The sequence below is a fragment of the Dama dama genome, chromosome 23 (assembly GCF_033118175.1).
Source record: "Dama dama isolate Ldn47 chromosome 23, ASM3311817v1, whole genome shotgun sequence".
Classification (NCBI taxonomy): Eukaryota; Metazoa; Chordata; class Mammalia; order Artiodactyla; family Cervidae; genus Dama; species Dama dama.
This window is the reverse complement of record NC_083703.1, coordinates 32,903,646-32,930,740: the sequence shown is the minus strand read 5'-3', so window position 1 is coordinate 32,930,740 and position 27,095 is coordinate 32,903,646. Positions and strand designations below refer to the sequence as shown.

At 40.3% G+C, this 27,095-nt stretch overlaps 1 protein-coding gene across 1 annotated transcript in view; it reads right to left on the bottom strand.

The window, feature by feature from the left end:
• The window catches only part of TMEM236 (transmembrane protein 236), a 39,232-nt gene extending 22,377 nt beyond the window's left edge, over positions 1-16,855 (bottom strand). Inside the window, exons 1-3 of the mRNA XM_061126313.1 lie at positions 16,519-16,855; positions 6,107-6,179; positions 1,576-1,717 (exon numbers count right to left, since the gene is read on the bottom strand). Of these exons, the coding sequence (XP_060982296.1) occupies positions 1,576-1,717; positions 6,107-6,179; positions 16,519-16,775 (472 nt within the window). The 5' untranslated portion in view covers positions 16,776-16,855. The remainder of the gene's footprint in view (positions 1-1,575; positions 1,718-6,106; positions 6,180-16,518) is intronic.
• Between the last annotated feature and the right edge of the window lie 10,240 nt (positions 16,856-27,095).

The following is a 27,095-nucleotide window of genomic DNA, read 5'->3' as shown; positions in this document are numbered from 1 at the left end:
ATGTGTGACTTTATTAAAGAATGGAGCTACTTAACTAGACATTAACCCTCCTAAGTTTGAGCAGAGACGAGCTCAGGAAAGAGGCTCTTCAACTAAGAAGCAGCAATTGGACAAGATGTTCTAGAGTCTTCTCCCTAGGACTGACCTCTTCCTTGGTGTTCTCTTATTTTGATTCTTTTTTCAGCATTACTTCTGAATACAAGGAAAATTTCCCTTTAAAAGACCAAATCATCACTTAAAGTATAAAATGCCAATAACTTATGCTCAAAAATATACATGTGCATTTAAAAAAAAGAATTTTCACTAAAAACTTAGAAAGTTCACATTCACATGGAAAATACAGACTCATGAAAACCGGTCCAATTTCAAAATAGGCTTGTGTCATTAAGGAGTCTAGAAAAGTGGTCAAGGGTTTGGCAATTCTCAAACCACCTCAGTTTAAGACAAAACACTCAGTTCTGGAAGGCAGGTGTACCTGGGGTGTACCTTTTTCTCCACAGACTCATTGGCTACCATTGTCATCTTCTCTGCCTTATCACCTGTGTTATTTTAAACATAACAGCCTCTCATCCCCCACCAAAGGACAAAGTGCAAAATATGAAGCTCAGAGTCTCAGATTTCACGGTGGCCTCCAATTCAGTTCTGCTTTTCAAGCTGAGGAGCAAGAGTGACTAGAGGGATGGCTCACTCTTCCATAAGGAAGCGGTGGTGGCTCACCCCTGAGTCGTAAGAAATGACTGTCCAGAGTTTTCCTTCCTGGTTGTAGTAGTCACCTTATTATCCCAAAGCATTCTCCTATGACTCACTCAATTTACCCCCATTCACCCCATCAGTCAGGGAGTGATGAACAAGACGCACCCATTTCAAATGCAAAATCTTTGCCATCCAATAACCACACCATGCAAATATTGTACATCGAACACAGATACCATCACATAAAACTAAAGTGGAGGGCACTCATGACCGACCAAACGAAATATTCAGTTAACAAAATACTTTTTTAAAAAGGCCAATCGATATTTAGTTTCAACTGTTCCCTTTGGGAAAATGTGGCATATCTTGGTAATCTTCAGCATTTTGACAATTCACAATTATAAAGCAACTAAATTTAAAAAAACATATAAATCTCCAGGAAATATCTGCAGTAGTCATATTAATTCCCATATCAAAAGTATCCAGACTAAAAAGTGTGTTAATCACTCAGTCGTGTCCAGACTAAACTCCTTATTTATTCATCAAAACTTAAGGTTTTGAGAGAGTTCCTAAAATACAAATATATAACAATTTACTTAGATAATTTTCTTGTTAGAGTAAACATTAAAGATTTAGTAGTTAATATTTAATAAGTTTATTCATTTATCAGTACTATCAAAATCAAAAAAAGAAATGAAAAGAACTGTATAGCTATCAAAGTAGGTTTAAAAATAATGGTATTTAGATATCTTCATTTGTAGTCTTCTAACTATAATGTTAGCTCTTAATATCATGAAACATGTCAACAGATAACAGAATGGGAGAAAGTTGAATTATATGTCAAACTTTTAAAAAAATATTTGTATTTAAAAGAATACTTACTCTTTTGCCTCCCTCTAAGAGGATATATCCTGAGTTTTTCAATAATATCAACCACAATCAAGCAAGTCAGAACTAGGGAGACTGGCAGGTCAGGTAACATATCCGGTAAGATACCAGTGGAACCATTAATATTCTTTTGAACCTGTTTTCAGAAGACCATTAAGAAGCATTAAAATTTTGCACTTTCTTTGTTCACAATTCTTTGAGGAGTCTGAAAGAAGTGCTACACTAATTATACATACATTTGTTAAAAGATTAGAAGCATGGTTTTCAGCTTTTTAGGTGTTCAATCCCACAAAGTTTTGAACCATTACTAAAGATGTCATTAGGATCCATGTTAATGGAAGACAGAACTCTATCAGTTAAAGAAAGAGTTCAGTAAATGTTCGTTAACATTTAAGAGTAGGCTCCTGGAGTAGTGGAAAGAGGAATCTCTCCCAACCCAACAGCTAAACAGAGCCTCTGAGAGTCCTAGCTCAAAGAGGAAGGAGACAAATATTAAAGTGTAGGGTCTTCTAAGAAGAGACAGCTGGGTAAACCCAGCTAGGCTTTGGAGCACTTGCTTCATCAGTTTAAGGTATCCACAAAAAACCTATGGCAAATATCAAGTTAACCACAGTACGTTAAGAGTTTTCAATACCTCTGAGGACAAGAATAAACCAAAGGTTACACCATTACCATTTCTATTCAACACTGTACTGAAGTCCTAGCCAGCATAATGAAGCGAGAGAAAGAAACAGTGTTTAAGTATTAGGAAAAAAGAGAAGCAAAATGTTATTATTCATAGACTATATGATTGTAAATGGACAAAATCTTCCTCAAAAGGATAAACTATTTCCTCATCCCAAAAACAGAAGAGTTATAAAATACAAGTTTTAAAAATGATATCTTTTGTTACAACCTCAGTAAAATTCCAACTTTTCTGTGGAAAATGATAAGCTGATTCTAAAATGACTATGGAGATCCCTTAAAAAACTAGGAATAAAACCATCATATGACCCAGCAATCCCACTCCTAGGCATGTACCCTGAGGAAACCAAAATTGAAAAAGATACATGTACCCCAATGTTCATTGCAGCAAATAGTTAGAACATGGAAGCAACCTAAATGTCCATCGACACATGAATGGATAAAGAAGCTGTGGTACATATATACAATGGAATATTACTCAGCCATAAAAAGGAATGCTTTTGAGTCAGTTCTAATGAGGTGGATGAACCTAAAGCCTATTATACAGAGTGAAGTAAATCAGAAAGAGAAAGATAAATATTGTATACTAACATATATACATGGAATCTAGAAAGATGGTACTGATGAATTTATTTTCACGGCAGCAATGGAGAAACACAGAGAACAGACTTATGGACATGGAGGGGAGAGGAAGAAGGAGAGGGTGAGATGTATGGAGAGAATAACATGGAAACTTATATTACCATATGTAAAATAGATAGTCAATGGGATTGCTATATGACTCAAAGAACTCAAACAGGGACTCTGTAACAACCTAGAGGGGTGGGATGGGGAGGAAAATGGGAAGAAGGTTCAAGAGGGAGGGGACATATGTATACCTGTGGCTGATTCATGTTGCTTTTGGCAAAAAACAACAAAATTCTGTAAAGCAATTATCTTTCAATTTAAAAAAAAGTGGAAAAAAAGAAAATACAAAGAGCAAGACAGTCTAGGAGAAAAGGAATACAGGAAATTTTACTCTTCTGGATACAAAGAGCTATTACAAACATGTAAGAATTAAGATATTGTAGTGTTGGCACAGGAATAGAAAAGTAGGCCGTGGAACAGAACAGAAAGCTCAGAATAGACTATGGACACACACATCTGATTTATTAACTACAGAGAAATGTGACAAGGACAGACATTTTAATAAATGGTGCTCAGTCTATTAGATATTATTTGGGGGGAAAAAAACAATCCGTTACTGCACAACACACTCAAAAATTAGTTATGGGTAGATTGTGAAGTTCAAAGAGAATTTCAAAATGTTATATAGGAGACTATCCTTAGGACTTCAAGGTTCAGATTCACAATATGACAAAATTGTTTCAAACAAGTAACCAAAAGAAAATGCAGCAAATAAAGTGACGCAGTGGACTATTTTAAAATTAAAAGCTTCTCTCCATCAAAATATACAATTAAGAACATGAAGTTACAGAATGAGAAGATGTTTGCAATACATAAAAAGAGCCTGAAATCTGAATATATAAATAATTCCTCCAAATCAATTTTTAAAAGATAAGTAACACATTAGGGAAAAAAATGGAATGAAAAATAGGCTCAATCTCATTAATTATTGGGGAAATGAAATTGAGAACTATAATGAAATTCAAGAATATTCTCACCAGAATGGTTAAAATATAAAGGCTGACAACACAAGTGCTACTGAGGATGGGGAACACAAAGACTGCTCATTCTCTGCTAGTGGAAGTCTAAGTTAATATAATCTCCTTGAAAAACTGACACTGTTAGTTATAATTGAGTACTTGAACATCTTGTGTCCATCAATTCTACTCCTGCACATTTGACCAACCCAAATGCTTATATATGGCAACAAGAGACATGTTGAAGGATGTTCACAGCAGCAAAAACTGGAAACTGAAATGACCATCAAGAGTATAACTGATGGGAGTTCCCTGGTAGCCAAGTGGTTAGGATTCCAGACTTTCACTGCTGCAGTCCGGGTTCAGTCTCTGGGCAGGGAACCGAGATCCCACCAGTCAGGTGGCATGGCCAAAAAATAAAATAACATAGAGTAGAACTGATAGAGTGTGATATATTTGTAAAATGAAATACTGTACAGGAATAAAAAATGAAAATGAATGAACTACATCTAAACAGAAAAACAAGAATAGCACATATTTTGAACAAAAGATACACAGATAGAAAGATCATAATAGATAACAATTTGATTTCCTTTTATAAAGCTTTCAAAAACAGATAAACTAATCTGTGATATTAGAAGTAAGGTAGAAGTGACCTTTGGGATAGAAGGAAAGGTAGCCAAAAGAGATGGCCTTTAGGGAGCTGGCGAAGTTTTATTTTTTGAACTGAGTAATGTTTCCACAGGGGCTTCCTTTGTAGTATTCCATTAATATTGTCTATATTGTGTGAACTTTTCTGTTTGTGTGTTATACCTCAGTGAAAAATGAGAAAAAAAGTAAAGAAAAATATGCAACAATGGGTGAAACATAATGAGAAAGTTGGCCCAAAAGGGCAAACCATAGATAGTGCATCTCTGTGATAGTAGTGTTCCTTGACAGGTCATACCCTGAAGTTTTGAAGCTCGTAGGAACCTCCCAAGTGCTTTACAAGGTCACTGGTGGGGAAGGAAGAGAAAATGACAAATCAAGATTAAAATACTCATGTGTTGCAGTTTGATGCGAAGTCCATCTCTGCAGCCTTCTGAGGTTATTCTGTGTGTTCATATATTGTCCTACTGCTGCATCTAGGACACGTTCCAAAGTCATGTGATTTCTAATGATGTCATCCATCACCCGGTATACATCTCTCTCGTAGCACTAAGCGGACCTACTCTTACTGCCTGTTTTTTTGCTCTCTGCCGTCAGTTAAAAAATTACTGAAGGCTGTGCGTGTGTGCTGTCACTTCAGTCGTCCAGCTCTTTGCGACCCCATGGACTGTAGGGAGCTGTCTCTTCTGTCCTTGGAATTCTCCAGGCAAGAATACTGGAGTGGGTTGCCATTCCCTTCTCCAGGGAATCTACCTGACCCAGAGATCGAACCGTCTCCTGAGGTTCTTGCATTGCAGGCAGATTCTTTACTGCTGAGCCGCCAGGGAAACTCACTGAAGGCCAGAGACTGTCAAATTTTCTGAGTGCTCTATCCTCAGGATCTAATTTCATGTAATATGCACTTAGTGACTATCTCCTCAACATGTAAATGAAAATTTTATTAATAAATTAAAAAATTACATCTTTCAAGCACCTTACAAATAATGAGATTAGCAGGGCATTCTGCTTTGAACTATCTGGGTAATAAGAGTTCTCACAGCCTGAAAGTTGTATCTATAATATTCCTGTCCTGCAGACACCCATCCATCAGAGTCCCTTGGGAGCTGCCTTTGGTTGAAAGATGAATTCAAATTTATTTTCAAATAAAAATCACATGCAGATTATTTGGCAACAGATATCTTATCAAAGATCTTATCGTGTGAGTGGTTGTTCCCTGAGATACTGTTCTATTCTCTTTAGAACCAAGAACACTGATGAAAAACATCAGGTTAGAAGAAAACAAAATGTGGATCTTCTCTCAAATTCCTTACTTTTTTATTATTTTCAAGTGACATTCCTTTCTCCCCACCCCCCTACACAAACACAGTAGATTTTAAAAAATTGGCTGCTAGACCTTCCTCGACAATCACAGAGATAACAATGATCTAAGACTGGAGAAAATCAACTTTAAGAAACTTGTTGGGCATACCACTCTGTGAAATTTTAAGAACAGGGGGACATTCTAAAATCTCAAAATCTTATAGGCAGGAGAAGAAATCAAAATTCCATACCTCAGTCACTGCTATAGAAAAGCTGAAGCTGGGAAGCGTGGTGAGTACTACACACATCATCATAACAGGTCTCCTAGCAAAGGAGAAAAAATAAGCAAAAGCAATAATGTACAAGATCAACAGTTCCTGTTACATTCTGCCAATTGTGCAGTTCCTACACTCCTTTATAGTTTTTCTAAGAAGCCACTGCTTCCCTATTTCCATTTCCCAAATGTTTGAGTATGGCAAAGGGGAACACACAAAAAGCCAGGATGTTTTTCTAGAAGAGGGTGAAAGGTTTCCAAATAATTAACAAACCATCGATGGCTAAAAGTATCACAGTGCAAGACAAATGACGTTCAGTACTTTCATAATTCATTCATTAGAATCCTGTCCAACACGTCAGGCTCTGGTGACCAGTTGGAAAAGAAAGAACAGCATGACTCTCTCTAGGGATACTATACCCCATGCTGCAAAACTGATCTTTCAAAAAATAAATTAGAAACCATATACCATTAGTTAAAGGTGACAAAGTGAAAACATCTAGATTTTTCTTACCTGAGGGGAAAAATTTATATATATATATATAAATACATAAAAGTCACATAGTTTTTCATATTTGTTTTTGGACCACCTTTTAAGCCTTGCCTGGAGAATTCCATGGACAGATCATGTGGTCACAAAGAGTCGGACACAACTGAGTGACTGACACTTTAACTTTTTAAGCCTTGCACAATCAAGCAACCAAATAGTTATTGAGATATAACATATAAATATTTTATGACAGAGAGAATTAACACATATATTTAGCATTATCAATTTACAGGAAGATATTGCAAAATACACTCAAATTTTTCTATAATGAACTATTTACCTCCTCTCTCCTTAGCTGAATATACATTATACTAATTACATTTATAGTACAGTGTGTGTTAAAGCACACAGTGTTGGAGTCTTTCAGAAGACTAAGAATTTCTGCCTGCCATGTCCCTTTACTCCAGCCCCATCCTAGATTTTCTGGGTATAGACATAAGATAGGGGTGAGATAGCCCAACTCTCATAGCCAGACCCAGAACAACCTGCTAAAACCAGAGGTATGATGAAATTTAAAAATTGGTAGCTTTGCCTCTTTCTCTGAGCCCAGATGGAGATTCCTGAAGCACTCAGCTCTCTGAGGCTGGCAAGGGCATTCACAGAGTCCTCTTCCCAGCTTCACCTCTAAGAGTGCCTCAGGAATTACTCTGGCTCCTCTTCTTTACCTGTGTTATTTCCCTTGATTATCTCGGCCAATCCCATCATTTAAACACCACCCACTCGCCCAGGACTTGCAAATAGATTCTAGAATATATACAATGGCCTCTGTCCTGAGATCTGGAGTTGGACACACACTTATCTATTTGGTACCTCCATTGGATGTCTAATAGACAACTCAGGCTTAACAGGCCTGAAAAAGAACCCATACTCATTCCAGTCATCATCTAATCCTGCATGATTTACTGCCTAAGTGCATTTCAAATCATCATCCGCTAACACAGTAGCTCACTCACTATCATCTCTTATCTGCAGTGCTTCGTAACCAGTTTCCTGGTAGTGTTTCTATTCTTGCCAAGCAATATTTTTCCCATAAAGCAAACATCTAATTTTGTAAATGTAAAACACACCTTACTACTCAGCTCAAAATCACCAGGGCTGGGAGGAGTGGGGAGTGGGGAGTTAATGTTTAATGGCTATAGAGCTTCAGTTTTTCCAAACGAAGAAGCTTCTGTCGATGGATGGTAGCACACCAGTGTGGATGTACTTAATGCCCATGAGCTCTGCAATTAAAAATCGTTAAGATGATAGGTTTTATGATTGGTGTATTTTACCACAAAATATACTTATTTATGGATTTAATAAATTTTCTAAAAATCTCCAGTGGATAAGTAATTAAAATAAAATTGAAACCTAGTACCACTGTCTACATGTTCTCCATGATGTGGTTTCTCTTATTTCTTTTACTCTCTTCACTTAGAATGATCTGCCCCTTTCCCAACATCCACTTGACCCCACCATACTAATAACATACTAATAACATCTTGTTATTCTGTGATCATATCAACCTTGTCCCACCTTCCAGATTTACACTAGCTATTCTTTTTTGACAGGGAGTCTCTGGATGATAGACCTAGTCTAGATCATAGATCTTTCATGTCTGACTCCTGTTTGCCTACATCCAAGTTAAGTTCCATGGGACAAGGTGCCTTATCTAAGGTGTTCATTACTTTATCTCCAGCATTTAGAACAATATTTCCAAACCATCTTTATACAATAAACTTTCTGGGAATCTGTTAAATCCTATGGACCCTTCTCAGAATAGAATTTTTAAGTGCATAAAATACATAGACTTATACAACAAAGTAATGAGGCTGAAAGACAGTTATCCACATTCTTTTAAAATTTTGATTTAGTAATTTACATACCTCAGAGTAGGAAACAGCAACCCACTCCAGTTGTCTTTTCTGGAAAATTCCATGGACAGAGGAGCCTGGCAGGCTATAGTCCACAGGGCCACAAAGAGTCAGACACGACTAAGCAACTGAGCACACAGGCAATATACACACCTAGCTAAGAACATATGGTCTTATTTTCTTTGACACACTCATATCCCTATTGCAAAGGATGCAGGAAAGATGGGGGAGCACATTCTGGAGAAAACACTAAGGGTGTGGCTCATGAATCCAATCAACAACCTCAGTAGAAACACTAACAGCTTGCTCTGAAGGGTGACAGAGACAGGACAAAATGAAGAAAGGCTGTGAGACTTCCAGGATACGATAGGCAGGAAATGGGCTAATACAGAGCTGCGCCTTGCCATGTGTGCATGCTCAGTCCTGTCCAGTTCCTCGCGACCCCACAGACTGTAGTCCACCAGGCTCCTCTGACCATGAGATTTCCCAGGCAAGAATACCGGAGTGGTCTGCCATTTCCTTCTCCACGGGATCTTACCGACCCTAGGATTGAATCCACATCTCCTGCATTGGCAGGTGGGTTCTTTACCACTGAGCCATCTGGTAAGCCCAATACAGAGCCATTTGGCTGCAGAGATGTGCCATCATCAACAAAAGGGCAGAATGACTCTGATGATGCCACAGAGGCCAGCGAAGCTGCCACTGCTACCATGGGCCCAGGGGTTCCCTCCTCAGATGCAGAAGCAGGCCTGCTGCCCGTGGCCCAGAGGGTGGAGCCCTCATCCTGATAGGTCCAGAGGACAGAGTGTCCACACACACAGGTTGGTTGTCAAGCCTTAAACCTTAGAACTGCTGGCTAAAACCAACATACAGGCAGACCTTGTTTTGCTACATTTCACATTACTGTGCTCTGTAATAAACTGAAGGTTTGTGGTTATCACAGAGAGTACACTCAGACATTAACAAGTCAGCTAGCATCCCAAGGAGACATCACGAAGAGTAAAAGGTCCAGAAATTACAGGATACGGAGAATAACTGATGGGACTTGGACACTGGAGAAAATTTCTTAGCAGACTAAATGGGATGTGGCTGAAATGGCTGTGATGAGCCCATCTCCAAATATTTGAAAATCTTCAGTATAGACACAGTGAGCTCAGACAGGAAGTCACCCTTAGAGACACAATGTGGAGAGCTGTCATCACACAAGCAACAGTTTATGAGAGCTGAAGAGAGAGCTTGAAAAGCTATAAAAGGGGACATGTATTCGTATAGCTGAATCACTTTGCTGAACATCTGAAAATAACAGAACACTGTAAATCAACTATAATCTTTTTTTTGAAAAAAAAAAAAAGGGAGAAAAAAATGTCATGCTACTGAGAGTGACCATTACATGCGGCTAATTAATTGCTGGTAGCCATGCCAGCATGATTTCATAACAAGGACAGTACTCTGAAATTGGTGAGTGTTGAATCACTGAAAATTGGCTGATTGACTGATTGACTGAAACCAAAATTTTCTTCTTCTTCTTCTTTTTAAAAAATCTTTTAACCCCACCATGCGGCACCTGGGATCTTAGTTCCCCAACCAGGGATTGAATATGGGCTCCCTGTGGTTACAGCATGGAGTCCAAACCACTGGACAGGGTATTCCCAGAAGCCAAACTTTTCTATGCAAATTAAAATATGCAACCTCCAAATTAATTATGCTTGACACATAAAAAAGAAAATCAGTAAAAAGGGAAAATCAGGGGGCAATGGGTAGGGCTCCCAGCCATGGCCAAATTCATTGGCATCTAAGGCAGGGCATAGGATGTGATATCTACAAAGAAGACGGGAAGGAAGCTACACATGGCAGAGTTTATTTCAATACAAGGAAATTAGGAAGACTATTCTCATAATTGCTTCCCAGGTGCCACTAGTGGTAAAGAATCTGCCTGCCAATGCAGGAGATGCAAGAGATGTGGGTTCAATCCTTTGGTCAGGAAGATCCTCTGGAGAAGGAAATGGCAACCTACTCTAGTATTCTTGCCTGAAAAATTCCATGGGCAGTGGAGCCTGGTGGGATACAGTCTATGGGGCCCAAACAGTTGGACATAACTGAGTGAGTGAGCACAACACAACACATTCTCATAATCAGAGACACAAAAAGTCATGAAGCTCCTTTAAAATCAGAGGCAGACTGTCTGTTTTGTGAGAAACAGTGTGATAGATGGACACTAAGGTGTCTTCAGCTTTCAGATGATTCCAACACTGAATTCTAAAAGCAAGGGGAAGAGTAGAGTTTTAGAAGTGGCACTGAAATGCAGGCAACATTTTTCAAGAAGGTTATTACTCTGTCAACAAGGACACAGAGGGGATGAGGGGGACAGAGAGGCAAAAGGCAAGGACAGCTGTTGGTGAAGGTCATCAGAGACCCAGGAGGTTCATAAAATGCTCTCCGTGCCTCCTTGAGCAAAAGCGACCAGAACAAGGGATCTGACCCTGGACGGGAATAGATCAAAAGTTGGCGAGCCATGCCAGAGACTCAAGTGCACAGTGGCCCTGGAAATCAGTGCCTGACTGGGGTGAGGAAAAGAGTCATGAGAACAAGATGCTGAGTCGATAGAGATGAAAGAGGAAGAACTCATGGAATCTGGTGACTGACTGCATAGGCAGGAGAGAAAAGCAAAAGTGAATCCACTCCTGCTGACTGACTGGAGGTGGTGGGACAAGCAGAGAAAGCCTGTGGTCAAGGACAAGAAAATGATCAGTCTTGAGATTTTCAGAAGATGACAGACAGACTGAGAGAAAGAGGGTTCTCTGGGAAGAAGTAACTGTTAAACACCACTGGTTATCTCCTGGCAATTCACCCATGACCACCTCGGAGGTGCTGGAAAGAGTGAGCTCCGCCTCCTCGGGTGAGCCGGTCACTCGTGTGTGTTGCTGTGCACTGTGAAGGTGCTCAGACTCCAGACAAATGGGGTCGGTCTTGACTCCCTACTCACTGGCCAGGTGGTCTTTTAACCTCTGTGCCCCGATTTCCTCACTCATAAAATGAACACTGTAAATGTTCTTCCTCATAAAAGTTAGAGAATTAACTAAAATAACACAGGCAGTGTGTTTACAACTCTTCTTGGTACATGGTAATTGTTTGATCAATATTTACTCTTATTTTACTATGATGACAACTAGAACTATTACTGCTATGACTTCCACTGCCACCAGAAACAAATTAACAGCAAATCTTGCAGTGGAAGTAAAAGATGTCAACAAAGGAAAATGTTCCAATTGGAGTCTTTCTAACTTGGCACTGCCCAGGATGGCTGACATGTCTGAGGCAGGGGTTCCCCAACCTCCAGGATCTAATGTCTGATGATCTGAGGTGGAGCTGATTTAATAATAATAGAAATAAAGTGCACAATAAATGTAATGTGCTTGAGTCATCACAAAACCATACCCCACCATCCTAGTCCACAGAAAATTTGTCTTCCTGGTACCTGGTGCCACAAAGGTTGGGGATGGCTGACTAAAGGAATCATACTCTGCAAGACTTAATAGAATTCCTAAAATATCACCCCAAACCAGTCTGGGAACCCCCAAAAGTCTTCTAGGATTATCCTTCCCCAAGGTACCCTCTCTGAGGAAATCTACTTCAGTTTCAGGTTAGTCTGTAGCTCAACAGTTTCACCCATTCACTGATTAATCTATAGCTCGATGGTTTCACCCATTCCGTGATATCCTAGACAAAGTTTCTTCTTATTTACTGGGATATAAAATTTGGTATGTATATAAAGAGTTTTTCTTCTTTTCCTCAAACCATGCCCCTAGTTTATTATAAATTATGACAGGCATCCCTAAAAAGAACAGTCATTCCAAAAGAATGAGGAAATGTTTAACAAGAGTAAAAGAAAGAACACCGGATTAAAGTTCAGACTTCTGTTGGTTTAGAGTGTGTCCGAAACTTTCTGACCTTGTTTCCTCCCTTATAAAATGACAATTATATCCATTCCCTCAACTTTACAACACTGAGTGCAGGTCAAATGAGAAAATGAAACGTAAAATCACACTCTAGTAGAGAATAGTCTTGTGGTTGCCAAGAGGGAGAGGATTGGGGGAGGACTGGACTGGGAATGTGGCATTAGCAGCTGCAAACTATTATATATAGTATGGATAAACAACAAGGTCCTACTGTATACCACAAGGAACTAGAGACTTCCCTAGTGGTCCAGTGGCTAAGAATCCACACTCTCAGTGCAGGGGGCCCAAGTTGGATCCCTGGACAGGAAACTAGATCCTGCATGCTGCAATAATTGAAGATTTCACATGCCAGAACTAAGACCTGGCAGAGCCAAATTAAATAAAATATATATCCTGAAACAAACCATAAGGGAAAAGAATATAAAAATATGTATGTATATGTATAACTGAATCACTTTGCTGTATAGCAGAAATTAACACAATATTATAAATCAACCATGGAAAGTGAAAGTGTTAGTCACTCAGTCATGTCCAACTCTTTGCAACCCCATGGACTTTAGCCCCCCAGGCTCTTCTGTCCATGGAATTCTCCAGGCAAGAATACTGGAGTGGGTAGTCATTCCCTTCTCCAAGGGATCTTCCTGACCCAGAGATCGAACCCAGGTTTCCTGCATTGCAGGCAGATTCCTTACCATCTGAGCTACCATTCTTCAATTCTAAAAAATAAATAGAATCATGCTATGTATAGAATAGAATCACAAAATGTAAGATATTCATCATTTCACTCTATTGACCTTCACTACTCTCAAAGGATAAAAGAAACCTAGAAGATTCTCTGGATACACACAGTGTCACTTCTAGAATTTTCTTCAGTTTTATCATCACTTCTCAGAGTCATTTTGAGGATTAAACCAGATCATGTTTTCAATGGAGATATTAAATTCAGCCTGAGATAACAACACTAACATTTACCAGGTCCTTACTATATGCTAGGCATTGTGCTCAGAAGTTTTCATGCATAATCTTACTCAGTTTCTTAAAACAACCCAATAAAGAAACTAGGTTGTCCCCATTTTGCTCATAAGAAAACTAAAACTTAAAAGAATTTAAAGGATGATCTCAAAATCAGGGCCAATGCTGGAATTTCAATTCCGGTCTGCAGCCTTCAGCCACAATGTCAGGAATTCACTAGGTGGATGACTCACTCTCTCCTGAATACCAGCCACATAGGACCCATGGCACCAGTGTGGATGTATAGAGAGATTCTCAAATAGGCCCATCAACAATGTAGTTGTGAAAGCTAAGAATCTATGAAATCTCACATAAACAACTATTTAAGTATTCTTCAAAAATAATTCATACTTTCAATTCCTACTTTCTGTAATAGCAATTATTTTTGCATCATCTTCCTCTAGAAATCAAGTTATATGACACACACTATGTTACCACATATATTAAAATATTCTATACACATTTTTGGGGATCACATATAATATCCAAATATATATCTTTAGGGAAGATGTATCCTAATGACACTAGAAAAATTGCATTTTTTTGGAAACATACTTAGCACTCAAAGTCAGAAAGAATATTTAAAAAGTTGCATAAGGTGGAAGAAACAGCACAGAATCAGACCACTCTGGGCTCACAAATTCCAGCTCCACCAGTTGTAAACTTTATCACTAGCCAAAGTTAATCATTTCTTCAAGTTTCCATTTCTTCATCTATACAACAAGACTGTTAGTGAACACCTCACTGGGTTGTCATAAAGTTTAACAGTATGGAATGTGTAAGGTTCCTAAAATAGTACTCAGTAACAATTTCTTCTTTTCTAGGCCAGTAAGCGATAACAATGGCTCGTAAAAGAGGTCATGGAGGGAACAGTTTCACTGAAATCATAGATAACATGCCATCCACCTAAAACTATTTAGAATACTCATGACCAACCACACCCACAAACAGAAATGAAAGACTGAAAGAGTATTTTCCAAAAGGAATCACTGAAAGATGTAATTATTGTGGCAGCCCAAGACAACTTAGCACAAGGGAAGTGGCTGGACCAGGTGTACAAACAAAAACAACAAACAAACCAAAGCACAGACCCTAAGGAGTATAAAGACTGCTCTCTTGACTTTCAATTGCTCCCAGAGATTGGGACCTCACCCGTCAAAGAAGCAGTTCAGGGTAGTGGTTAGAAGGACCAACCACAGAATCAGATGGACCTGGGTCCAAAGTACAGGCCTTTCACTCACTTGTCAGCTGACCGCGTTAAGTTTCTTAACCTCTGTAATCTTCAGTTTCCTCTTGGGAATAATAAACTCAAAAAAAGACATACTTCACAAGGTGGTATGCAATGAAATGAAACTGATAAATTCATATTATAGTACATAATAAGTAATCAGTAGAGAAGTAATTATAGCTTAATAATAATATATTTTTTCAAGTTTTTTAGGTGGACCATTTTCAATGTCTTTATTGAATTTGTTACCATATTGCTTCTGTCCTATGTTTTGGCTTTTTGACCATGAGGCATGTGGAATCTTAGCTCCCACATAATAATAATAAGCAATATGGGAAGGTTTGCTGCCTGAATGATATTCAGACCTAAAAGGTCCTAGGGATTAAGCCAATGCAGAAAAAGATAAGAGAGCACCTTCCTGGGCTGGTGTGGCCAGCTTCCTACTGGTTTACTCCCGTTGTCATTTAGACCCTCCCTATCCCCTCAAACGCTTCCTGGCCTGGTCAGGAGTTTTCAACAGTTGAAGCAACTCCTAGCAGGTATGAGGGGTGGAGGGCCCAGCTCAGCTTAGCTGATCTTGAGGATTTGGGTCAAGAGTTGGAAAACACCTAAACCCCACTGATGAAAGCAATGCCAACCACATGCTTTATTTTCAGAAACCACTCAGGACGTCTGCCCTCCAGGAACTGAAACTCTCCTGGTGGGTTCGGGGGTGACATCCTGGGCCCCACCCAGGATCTGGCCCACCCTCCCTCCCTACAGTGTTTCTCACTATACAGATGTATAGTTTTATCTATTATTTTTACATTTCTGCCCTTGCTTGAATTAAAATTCCCAGCTCTTCGCTTATCAAATGTATTCTATGTATCTCAGATGACAAGAATCAGATCTGAAGCTTTCAAAGGAAAAATACATTAGGACCAGAGATTATTTATTCTTAATACCTTTACATGGATCAATATAGTCATTAAACTATGAGTTCAATCCTTATTAAGCCATGATTTATTTAAAATATTTCTGTATTATTATTTGGACACTTACCCTTCTCACCATGAAGGTAATAGAATTTATCAACACAATCAAAGTATTATTATTTTTATTTTTTAAATATAAATAAAGGAACCAGTTTGCTTAAAAATTTTAGTTGACTAATAATCAAAGGGTGCCTTATAATTATAAAACATTGCAATGTAAACATTTACACATTACTTTCAGCTTTATACAACAGAAAAATTATACATTAGAATCTTATGATTATGGTTTCTGTAAATTAACTATGATAACTTTGCACACTTTAGTGTACAGAGGAATTAGTACAAAAACAATCACTACTCAGAGTACCAGAGTCTTAGGAATACATGTAAATTGCAATTATCAGTCAGCAAAAAAATGACTCTTAAAAAAAAATATGGAAGGAGACTTCCCTGGTGGTCCAATGGTTAAGACTTTGCCTTCAAATGCAGCAGGTGTGGGTTCAATTCCTGGTCAGGGAGCTAAGATCCCATATGTCATGGCCAAAAAACCAAAATATAAAACTGAAGCAATATTATAAAAAATTCAGAAAAGACTTAAAAAAAAATAGTCCACATCAAAAAAATATTTTTTAAAAATATAGAAGATACTTCCATACTTCATACAACTATGAATACATTGATTGAAACAGTGGTTATTACTTCTTCTTAATCTCACATTACACACCTGTGTGTTATGCTAGCATCCATGCCCAGAGAACGAGACAATCTCTTTGAAAGCATCCCAGGAGGTCCCTGCGAAAGAATTCTTTTTACTCACCATCCTTTGATTTTTTGGTAAAGATGACGTTTCTTGTACAAGAGAACTTTCACGGGAACCCAAATCAAGAGAGTCACTGAAGCTACATAAGCAATTGAACAGGAAACAATCAGCCAATAACGTGTTTTGTCAGGCGGATGCCTTGTGGTGTAATAGGTAACAGCAAACTGTTCCATTATCACCAACGTAGGGACACAGAAAGCAGTAAACTCAAGCAGCTCAAACACCAGCAGCTTGATTAGTTTTCCCGAAGCCATCCTGGGAGGCTGAGCACCCGGGGACCACACTCTCCTCCTCTGACTGTGAGCAGCATATGGACGCACAGATACTGAACTGGGGTCAAGTTCCTTGTACTCGAATCACTCACCAGTGACTTTATTCTTTTATTGACCCTCATATGGTTCAGTGATCTTCCAACTTAACAACCGAGGTCTCTTAAAGAAACAGAGCTGTCATGGAAGTGATCACTTAATGTGTTTGCAGATCCATTACTAGAAGTCAAATGAATTTCAGAATATGCTTCGGAGCATCAGTAAAAGTGGGGTCTTTTAATGTAGTCTTTATCGTGAATTTGAGCACAAAAAACACTTATTTAATATTTAACACTTGTTAACTAGAACCATTGCAATAATATAATTTTAGAGTTAAAAAAGAGGAAAAGACATAATCCAACCCCCTATTTTTACAACTGAGCAGATCCAGCAGATTTTAGAGTTAAAAAAGAAGAAAATACATAATCCAATCCCCTATTTTTATAACTGAGCAGATCCAGAGAAATACCGAAAGCTTGAGTCTTTGTCTAAGACAGCGACCTCTCATTTCTCTTCAAAATGCATGAAAAGGGAGTTTGGATTCACTTTGCCAATTTCCCAACCAGATTTCTTCCTGGTACTTGAAATATTTATTTGTTCTTGCACATTAATTGCTATGCAACACAGATTAACGTTATTTTTATTTTGCAGGTCAGGAAACTAACGATCATATGAGAAGCCTGTCATCAGGATCAATACATGAAGAGTTATCTATATCTAGTCTAAAAACATATCAAATATTTAAAAGACAATTGTACCCATGAATATCTTTCCTTCACACAAGCCACTTTGAGCAGCTGTGATGAGCATTCCACTGGGTGTGGGGTGGTTCAATGTACGTGTGACAATGGGTCCTTCCCTGAAAACCCTCACAATCCATAGAGGAAACAAACCTACAGGCAACAAAAAATAACTGCAGTCAGAAGTCTAACCTAAATGCCATGACACCACAGAGGAGAGCTTCCTCTTTGGTTTTGGGAAGGGGAGCGAAAGATAATGATGATACAAACAGATGGTGGGTGTTGGGGTGTCAGTGACATTTCAGGCAGAAAAAAACAACTGGGAGGGAGGCATGATGGTGAAGTCTGGAGTGGCATGGCAGGACACAGGGGAGGGTGATGCTAGGAAAATCAGCTGGCCTCAGAACACCCACATCCCGTGAAGGATGTGTGTGTGTATGTGCGTGTGTAAATGTGTGTGTAAAAAGGCATTTTCTAAACAGAGGAATCAGCTGACTATTTGAAAAGGAGGGACAGTGCAGATGTGAAGGCAGGGCTGGAGTGGTATGGACCTAGAGATGGGGACGCCACCTGGAAGGCGCAGAGGAGCCTACATAAGACAGAGCCTTGGCTACCACAAGTGGTACGGGGGTGACGCACCCACACAGGCTGGTCCAATCCCTCCTGTCTGCCGGCTTCATCAGATGGCACCCCGTGCCTGTGTCTGACTGAGACACGTCATATTTTTCTTGGCTACTGTGTCTCAAGGCCCTTTTCAGAAGGGATTCCATAGTTGCTTGGTTCTTGGGATGCACCTAGGATTCTGGGGATGGCTCTGAGGATTCACACCTCCTGCCCTCCCATGGCAGGATAATCAGACACAAGTTTCCTTGAGCTCCCAGGTGATTCTCTTTGACCTCGCCGCCACTGAAGTGTAGCAAAGGACTTCCCTTGTGGTCCAGTGGTTACGACTCCACGCTTCCACTGCAGGGGGCGCAGGTTTGATCCCTGGTTGGGGAACTGGGATCCCACATGCTGCCCAGCACGAACTATAATAATAATAATCAAGTGCAGCAGAAGTCCTCTATATGAAAAAAAGACACCTGGAAGAAAGGTGGCAAGAATACAAAAGGATGGAGCAGTAAACCATCTAAGCAGCAGTTCTGTTGGTAACTGTTTCTAATAGCATACCATTGACATCAATTCTCTGTTATCATCCCTGAAAATTTTTCTATTTAAATAATACTGGATACAGACTAGATTTTAACCTCCTAACCCTGGGTCTTGGGTTGTCTAGTGCTACAATGTATTATAATTTCTTCCACAAATTTTGTCACTAACTGGAATTGTGACCTGAGAATTTGAAGACAGTTGTTGAATAAAAAACAGTCTGGCTCTTACCTGAACTGGAATTCTATTTATTTCCATATATGGCAATTGAAAACTGACACTCTATATTTCTCATCTATCATCTTCCTCCAGTTCCTATTTTCTCTTTAACTTTAGCCTCAAAGATAACACCAAGTGTGTTACACTCATGGAATGGGACCTACTGTTCTCCTCCACAGGGAATGCCCTGATAACTAGCTGTGCTTCTCTTGAGAAGGAGAGAGTTTATGGCTGTTATCCTCTGTTCACAAGGATAACATGTAAAGGGAAGACTGTGTGGGTTATCCTTGTAACAGACCACAGGTCATGGCAGAGGTATAGTGACTGACTGACCTTGTAGTTGGGGAGATGACCAGATGCACATGTAGGACCCGAGAAGGTGTGTGGAGTGAACCGGACAGCCCTATCCTGCCCAGACCTCCACCCACTCCACCAGACATGTCTGGATGAACAGTTTGGCCACAAAATGTCCAGCAGTCTAAGAGTGGCCTGGCATGATCTGGGCCAATCACTGTCTCACCCTTAGGAATTTGAACTAAAACACATCTGGAGAAATTGACAAGTGGAGTTAAAGGAGGCCATGATTTTTGAGTCAGAATCAGAGCAACTCAAACTGTATGTGCCAGAACCATCTCTGGCTTGTGGTTGAACTCTGTAACCTGTTGAATGAATGAACAAATGGAAGTCGAATGGTGAGGGAAGAGAAGAGTGACCAGAGCAGGGAGGCCAATCCAGACAGTAATAGTCAGGACAGATCTATGGGGCTATGCAAGCACACCAAGGAAGACCAGCCCCCTAGTAGCTTGACTCCCCAGCTCACCTCAGTTCAGTTCAGTTCAGTCGCTCCGTCGTGTCTGACTCTTTGCGACCCCATAAATCACAGCACGCCAGGCCTCCCTGTCCATCACCAATTCCCAGAGTCCACCCAAACCCATGTCCATTGAGTCGGTGATGCCATCCAACCATCTCATCCTCTGTCGCCCCCTTTTCCTCCTGTCCTCAATCTTTCCCAGCATCAGGGTCTTTTCAAATGAATCAGTTCTTCACATCAGATGGCCAAAATATTGGAGTTTCAGCTTCAACATCAGTCCTTCCAATGAACACCCAGAAGTGATCTCCTTTAGGATGGACTGGTTGGATCTCCTTGCAGTCCAAGGGACTCTCAAGAATCTTCTCCAACACCACAGTTCAAAAGCATCAATTCTTCAGTGCTCAGCTTTCTCTATAGTCCAACTCTCACATCCATACATGACCACTGGAAAAACCATAGCCTTGACTAGATGGACCTTTGTTGACAAAGTAATGTCTCTGCTTTTCAATATGCTGTCAAGGTTGGTCATGACTTTCCTTCCAAGGAGTAAGCGTCTTTTAATTTCATGGCTGCAATCACCATCTGCAGTGATTTTGGAGCCCAGAAAAATAAAGTCTGACACTGTTTCCCCTGTTTCCCCATCTATTTGCCATGACGTGATGGGACCAGATGCCATGATCTTAGTTTTCTGAATGTTGAGCTTTAAGCCAACTTTTTCACTCTCCTCTTTCACTTTAATCAAGAGGCTCTTTAGTTCTTCTTCACTTTCTGCCATAAGGATGGTGTCATCTGCATATCTGAGGTTATTCTCACAAAATGGGGCCTTTGTTCTTTGCAACCAAAGAGCTTGAGTATGGCGGGGGGAAGTGTTTATAATCAGGGGCCAAATGTACAGAAACAATATGTAAAATTACTGGATGATTCAGAGGACAGGATTGAAAAAATTGAAGTCAAGTTGACTAGAGAAGGTAAATTTTGGCCTGTATTCATTTTTAAATGGACACACAATAATATCTCTATATTTTTACAGCAATCTTCTCTTTATAGTATAATTATATCTTATTTGAAAAGTAGTTCTAAGAATTTTCATGATGCAGTGAGTTGGGGAGAGGGGTGGCAGAGAAAAACAATGGATTTTTGTTTTGAAACATTGTAGTCATAGATTTAAATGTAAATTTAAAATGCAGGAAGATAGCAATCAAACTGTTAACAGCATTATCCCTGGGGAATGGGTGAGGTGGGGCAGAGAGGGTTTTTGCATTTTTTAACATTTGCATAGTTGGACTATTTCACAAGCATAAAAATTAGAAAACAACTTTAGTAAACAGTCAACTGAACAAAGAAATTTAAACTTATTAAAAAATTTTGTTCTCTATCTTTTAAAATCTTCCCTACACAACTTTTCCCCCTACTTCCAAGCAGAAGCAGAATGAAGAAATTTTACTTTTGCTTACTCCTGCAGTGGCTGAACTAAATAGCAGGGACATAGCTAAGAGGCAAGCAGGAGATGGGACAGTGGAGGGAGGCTCTGAAGAATTGTTTTCTGGCTGGGCAGTTGGGTTGAATTCAAATATTTTCTCCTGATCTCACAGGAGAGTGTAAATAAGTGCCATCTTCACTCCTCAGTCCCAGATTCTGAGATTAGCTCTCAGAAATCTTCTCTTACTCTCCTTCTTCAAGTAGAAGTAAGTAATTCCTCTTGGGTGTAAAACACTTTTTGAGGGGATTTCCTTGGCCGTCCAGTGGTTAGGACTCTGCATGTCCACTGCAGGGTACCTGGGTTCGATCCCTGGTCAGGGAACTAAGACCCTGGATGCCGCATAACTCGGCCAAAAAAAAACCCAACAAATTAAAGCTACATATAAAACACCTTTTGAATACTCTTACTTGTCTCCCTAATATGTTTGCACATTGGGTTCCTATGAAACTGAAAGTTCCCTGAAGGCAGACAGCGTGTGCTTTTGTCTTTGTACCATCATTTCTTAGCACAATGCTCAGTACAAAATCGGCCCTTAGTGTACATTTGGGGAAGGAAGGAAGGAACAGATGATGGGTAAGAGAAATGGCGGGCAGCAGGGAGAATGTGCTGGACTGTGAAAATGGCTACCTTGTTTTTATTTCAGGGGAATGCTGTTTCTAAACAGACTGCCGGGGGAGAAATCAGGGAGAAATCACATACTACGAGTTCCAACACAATCTGTTCACTCAGCCCATGAGGTTCAGTGTCCTTGAGTGGCCCCAATGACACATGTCTCCTTCCTCACTAGCCATGGCTTCAAAGTCAAAGATCCTGGGGATTACAGAGCTTCTTAATCCCACAATGCATGTTTGGAAAAACTATGCCCCTTGTAAGCATTCACAAAGACTTTCTACACCCCAATGTTAAAATGTCTTTCCCAACATTTTCTAACACATGTGCCCTCAAGAATGCATATCCCATGATGGATTTGCATTGTTAACGAAGGTGGTTGGAGAGGACTGTCTGGTAATCATCTGGGCCAAGGCATAGTCTTCAATCATTTCAGGGTCCTCAGCCCCTCTGAAGTATCATTTGTCTAAATTTTCCATAACAGATTGAAAGGCATGGAAATCTCCTTTGTGAGGGATAGAGTAACTAGCTAGTTTGCCAAAGGAAAAATAGAAAGCTTCGATGCCAGCTTGAAGTTATGGGTAAAAAACAATGCCACACCCCTGACAAACACAAAGGGATATAAGAGAGGGTTTAGGATCCCTACCCCTGCTTCAGCTGGGGCCAGTTTCTGTCAGTACTAATTCTGTCCCTTCTGAGTCCCCTGACAAGTCCGCCATGCAACTGTACTGCCAGTCACTGGAAGGACACGGAGGGGGATATTTTCAAGCCACCTGCATTCTTTACTTGGATTTATCCCAGATTGATTCGAGGAATTCTGCCCCTGAGTCTGCTCTTGAATGCTGGGTTTAACAACTTCCTGGTAGGAAACAGATTTGGTTTTCTGAAGCAGGGTCTGTGGTGGAAAGACTGAGTCTTGTGGTTAGAACTCACTTCCATGTAGGAGTGTTGATGCAGGGGTTTTTATTTTAGTAAGCAGAAGATATCATGCTGTCCAGGGTGACACCTGTTCTCCACACTTCCAACTGTCATTTCCTTCCTGCAGGCAGGAAGTCAAAAATTGAAAGTTTCTTAAATTGTTAACAAGATCATTTGTAATCTCAAGGTTTTCTCATTGTTTTCGGCATTTTGTTCCGTGAAACAAAATGTACAAACTGCCAGGAATGTTCTGGCATGTCCATGGCTGGTTTCCTGTGATCGTGTGGTGTTGATATGCAGCAAGGCAGGCTCTGGTGGCAGTGAAACTGCTCCGGGATCAAGCGGGATCTGCGAGGAGCCCAGACAAGAGGCAAAAGCGTGTCCCTGCCCAATTTACTGATTATTTATCGTTTCCAAAGAGTATTTCCAAAAAACGTTACTGATCCTCACAAGAAGAGGTCACCAAATAAATAACTTGAAGTAAACTCACTAAGATTATGCCCCACGTGATATAAACCCCTTTTTACTAATGTTATGCTGTCATAGTCCAGACTATACTGAATTCATATTATAGGGAAAGGATTAATTTCAGCTCTCTGGCTATTTATAAACAAGCAACTTTGTAAGAGTAAAGACCACAGCATATCTACTCTTGTAACCCTCTGAATATCTATCTGGTATCCAGTGACTCTGTTCTGCAAAGTAACAAAAAGTATAGAATGTCCTTACTTTTTAAAAATAATGGTACCAGATCTCAAAAAAAGCAGGAAAGAAAGGAAGAAACAAAACTTTCCACTCCAGGACTGAGCTGGCAGTCTAGTGCTTTAAGACTCCATGCTTCCAAGGCAGGGGGCTTGGGTTCAATCCCTGGTCAGGGAACTAAGATCTCACATGCTACGTGGCACCACAAAAACAAACATACCAGCAAACAAACAAAAAACCTCCCCACTCCACTGGGCTTCCCTTGTGGCTCAGCTGGTAAAGAATCTGCCTGCAATGCAGGAGACCAGGGTTTGATCCCTGGATTGGGAAGATCCCCTGGAGAAGGGAAAGGCTATCCACTCCAGTATCCAGTCTGGAGAATTCCATGGACTATATAGTCCATGGGGTCACAAAGAGTCAGACACAACTGAATGAATTTCACTTTCACTTTCCCACTCCACTATATAATCACCACACAAATGTGCGTAGAGATATATAAATGGGAGTTAAGAATTAGAACATTAAAGAAAACAGAAAGTCACTTCATTCTTTACAATAATTCTCAGACTTTACTTTTTAAGGGACTGCAATAATCTAGTTAGCCTTTCAGCATTCCAAAATGACAAATTTAAGCAAAGAAATAAAATCCATTTAAGTGAAGATGCAGCCCTAATTCATTATAGTACATCCCCAAATTCACAAGAATAATTTAACCTAAATTCTTGTTGGTTAAAGATATAAGTTTAAGCTTTCTAACTGTTCCTTAAAAAAAAAAAAAAACCTTGAAAATGATGTTAGTAGACACACTCATATCTTCAGAACGTGAAGAAATGGTGATTGTCCAGTTATTTTGTTTAATGTATTAACAGTTAGATCAAAATCTCCAAGCGGTTTGCCTTAATATAGTGTTCCCTAACTCCACTGCATGGTGCAGGTTTGTTTTGGTTTAAGTGGGTATTTTTAAAGATATTGTGCGTTTGGAATCTTCTGACCTAAATTACCGCTTAGACTATAGAGGTACATAACTAATATGTCTTCTTGAACTATATACATTTGGTCCATTTAGTTCGATAAGCATTTAATGAAAGAAATCAGCTGATCTCTTCTCTGTCAGAAACCTTCCCTGGGACTCCCCTGGGGTCCAGTGGTTAGGTCTCTGAACTTCCACTGCAGGGGGCATGGGTTTCAATTCCTGTTTGGGGAACTAAGATCCTGCATGACACGTGTCATGGTCAAAACAAAACAAAAAAAGGCCCTCATTGACTTCCCATCTAATTTAGAGTAAAAGTCCACAGCTTTACCAGAATTTCCAAGGTGGCTACCTAACCCAGCACATTTCTCTCTGATTTAATTTTCTATTTCTTTCTCATCATCCTCCTCAGTCTTCTTCAAACACATTAGGCATCAAGGCTTCCTCAGCCTGCCCCCTTGCTGCTCTCACCTGAAGATGCCCTCAAAGCCAACTACCTCACTCTCTTTAGGTCTTTATATAAGTGACACTTTGTCCGTGAGACTGCTTGCCCAAAATTCCAATAGTCTCCCCTCTCAACTTCCTGTTCTTCTCCCTACTTTGTTTTTCTTTTTACTTATTAATAGCATAGTGTTTACTTGACTTATTCATTGCATTGATTGCTTGTCCTTCCGATTGTTGTGTTGTGCTCAGTCGCTCAGTCGTGTCCGACTCTTTGTGACCCCATGGACTGCAGCCCGCCAGTCTCCTCTGTCCATGGGATTCTCCAGGAAGAATACAGGAGCGGGTTGCCATGCCCTCCTCCAGGGGATCTTCCCAACCCAGGGGTCAAACCCAGGTCTCCCGCATTCCAGGTGAATTCTTTACCGCTGAGCCACCAGGGATAAGTTTCTTTAGGGGATTCCCAGGTGGCGCAGTGGTAAAGAATCTGCCTGCCAATGCAGGAGACGCAGGCTCAATCCCTGGGTCGGGAATATCCCCTAGAGGAGGAAATGGTAACCCATTCCAGTATTCTTGCCTGGAAAATCCTGTGCACAGAGGAGCCTGGTGGGCTACAGTTTATGGGGTTGCAAAAGAGACATGACTGAGCAACTGAGCATGCATGCATGCAAGTTTCTTTAGGACAGGAATGTTTACCAATTTTGATCTGCTATATACTCATACTAGGCTAGTGCTTAGCACACAGTAAGATCTCAGTAATTATTTGTTGAATGAGTGACAGAATGAATTCACAAATAAACAGAGTGGACTCTCTTTGCAAACTATGACACTGATGCAGAAGTACAAAGATGACCAAGACAGCTCTCTGCCCTTACAGGTTATGATCTGGTTGAAGAGACTGATAGAGCCATGAGTCATTTCAGCACAAGAGCAATGAGAAATGTGTGTCCAAGTCATCATGGGTGCAGAGAGGAGAGGTACATGGTCAACCTAGAAGTTCAGGTGAAGTTTCCCAAATAAAAACAGGCACTTTCTTGAGTTGAAGAACCTACTCTAGCTAGAGAAATAGAAAACTGTTTCAAAGGGTTTTTTTTCCCTTTTTTTAATATTTATTTTTATTCATTTGGTGGCACGGGATGTTAGTGGCAGCACGTGAGATCTTTAGTTGCGGCATGCGAACTCTTAGTTGCAACATGTGGGATCTAGTTCCCTGACCAGGGATCAAACCCAGATCCCCTACATTGTGATCATGTTGTCTTAACTGCTGGACCACCAAGGAAGTTCCTCTTCAAAAGATCTTAATAGAATAGACTTTTAAGTTTTGCTCCAAGGTGTGACATCAGCAAGATGGTGGAATGGGAAGTCCCCAGCCCTGGTCTCCCAACAGAAATGCCAATTTAGTAACCATCCACGGACAAGAATGCCTTTGTGAGAATTCCAGAACCCAGGGAGAAGACTACAGCACCCTGATAGAGTACGACAACTAAAATTAGAAAATTACATTTAAAAGGACAAGAACAGTTTTACTTTGTTCACAGTGCCCTCAACCCCCACCCCAAGCCAGCACATCAGCATGGAGAAGGAGCCCCTGGGCCCGTGATTTCTCTAGCAGAGAAAAGGAGACCAAGGTACAGATCCAACTTTCGCAGCATTTCAAGACACTGCTCAAGAGGCCCACTTCTGTCTCACATCATACAGAAAACTGAAGAAACTGGCATAGCTAGACCACCTAGGGATTGTTACAAAGTAAGAAGGGATGGCTAGTGCACACAGATCTCATAGATGGTCCCACAGCCCACCAGCCAGCCCCACCCAGCTACAGGTCCTGCTAGCCAATCCTGTCCAACCACAAATCCCATAGGCACTGTTGAATTATATTACCCAAGGACCCTGGAATTGAAAGCCCCTGCTTGTGGAGGATCCCAGAATTGGATGACTGATAGTGATGAAGTCCTTCCCCTCTTGAAACTCTCTTGAAATGCAGAGCCACCAGCACAAGGATACAAAGGCCACAGAGAATCAGGGAAACATGACATCAGCAAGGGAAACATAAACTTCTAGTACACGTGTGCTCAGTCACTAAGCCATGTCCCTCTCTTTATGACCCCATGGACTGTAGACCGCCAGGCTGTCCATGGGATTTTCCAGGTAAGAAAAGTGGAGTGGATTGTCATTTCCTCTTCTAGAGGATCTTCCCAACCCAGGAATTGAACCCACATTGTCTCTT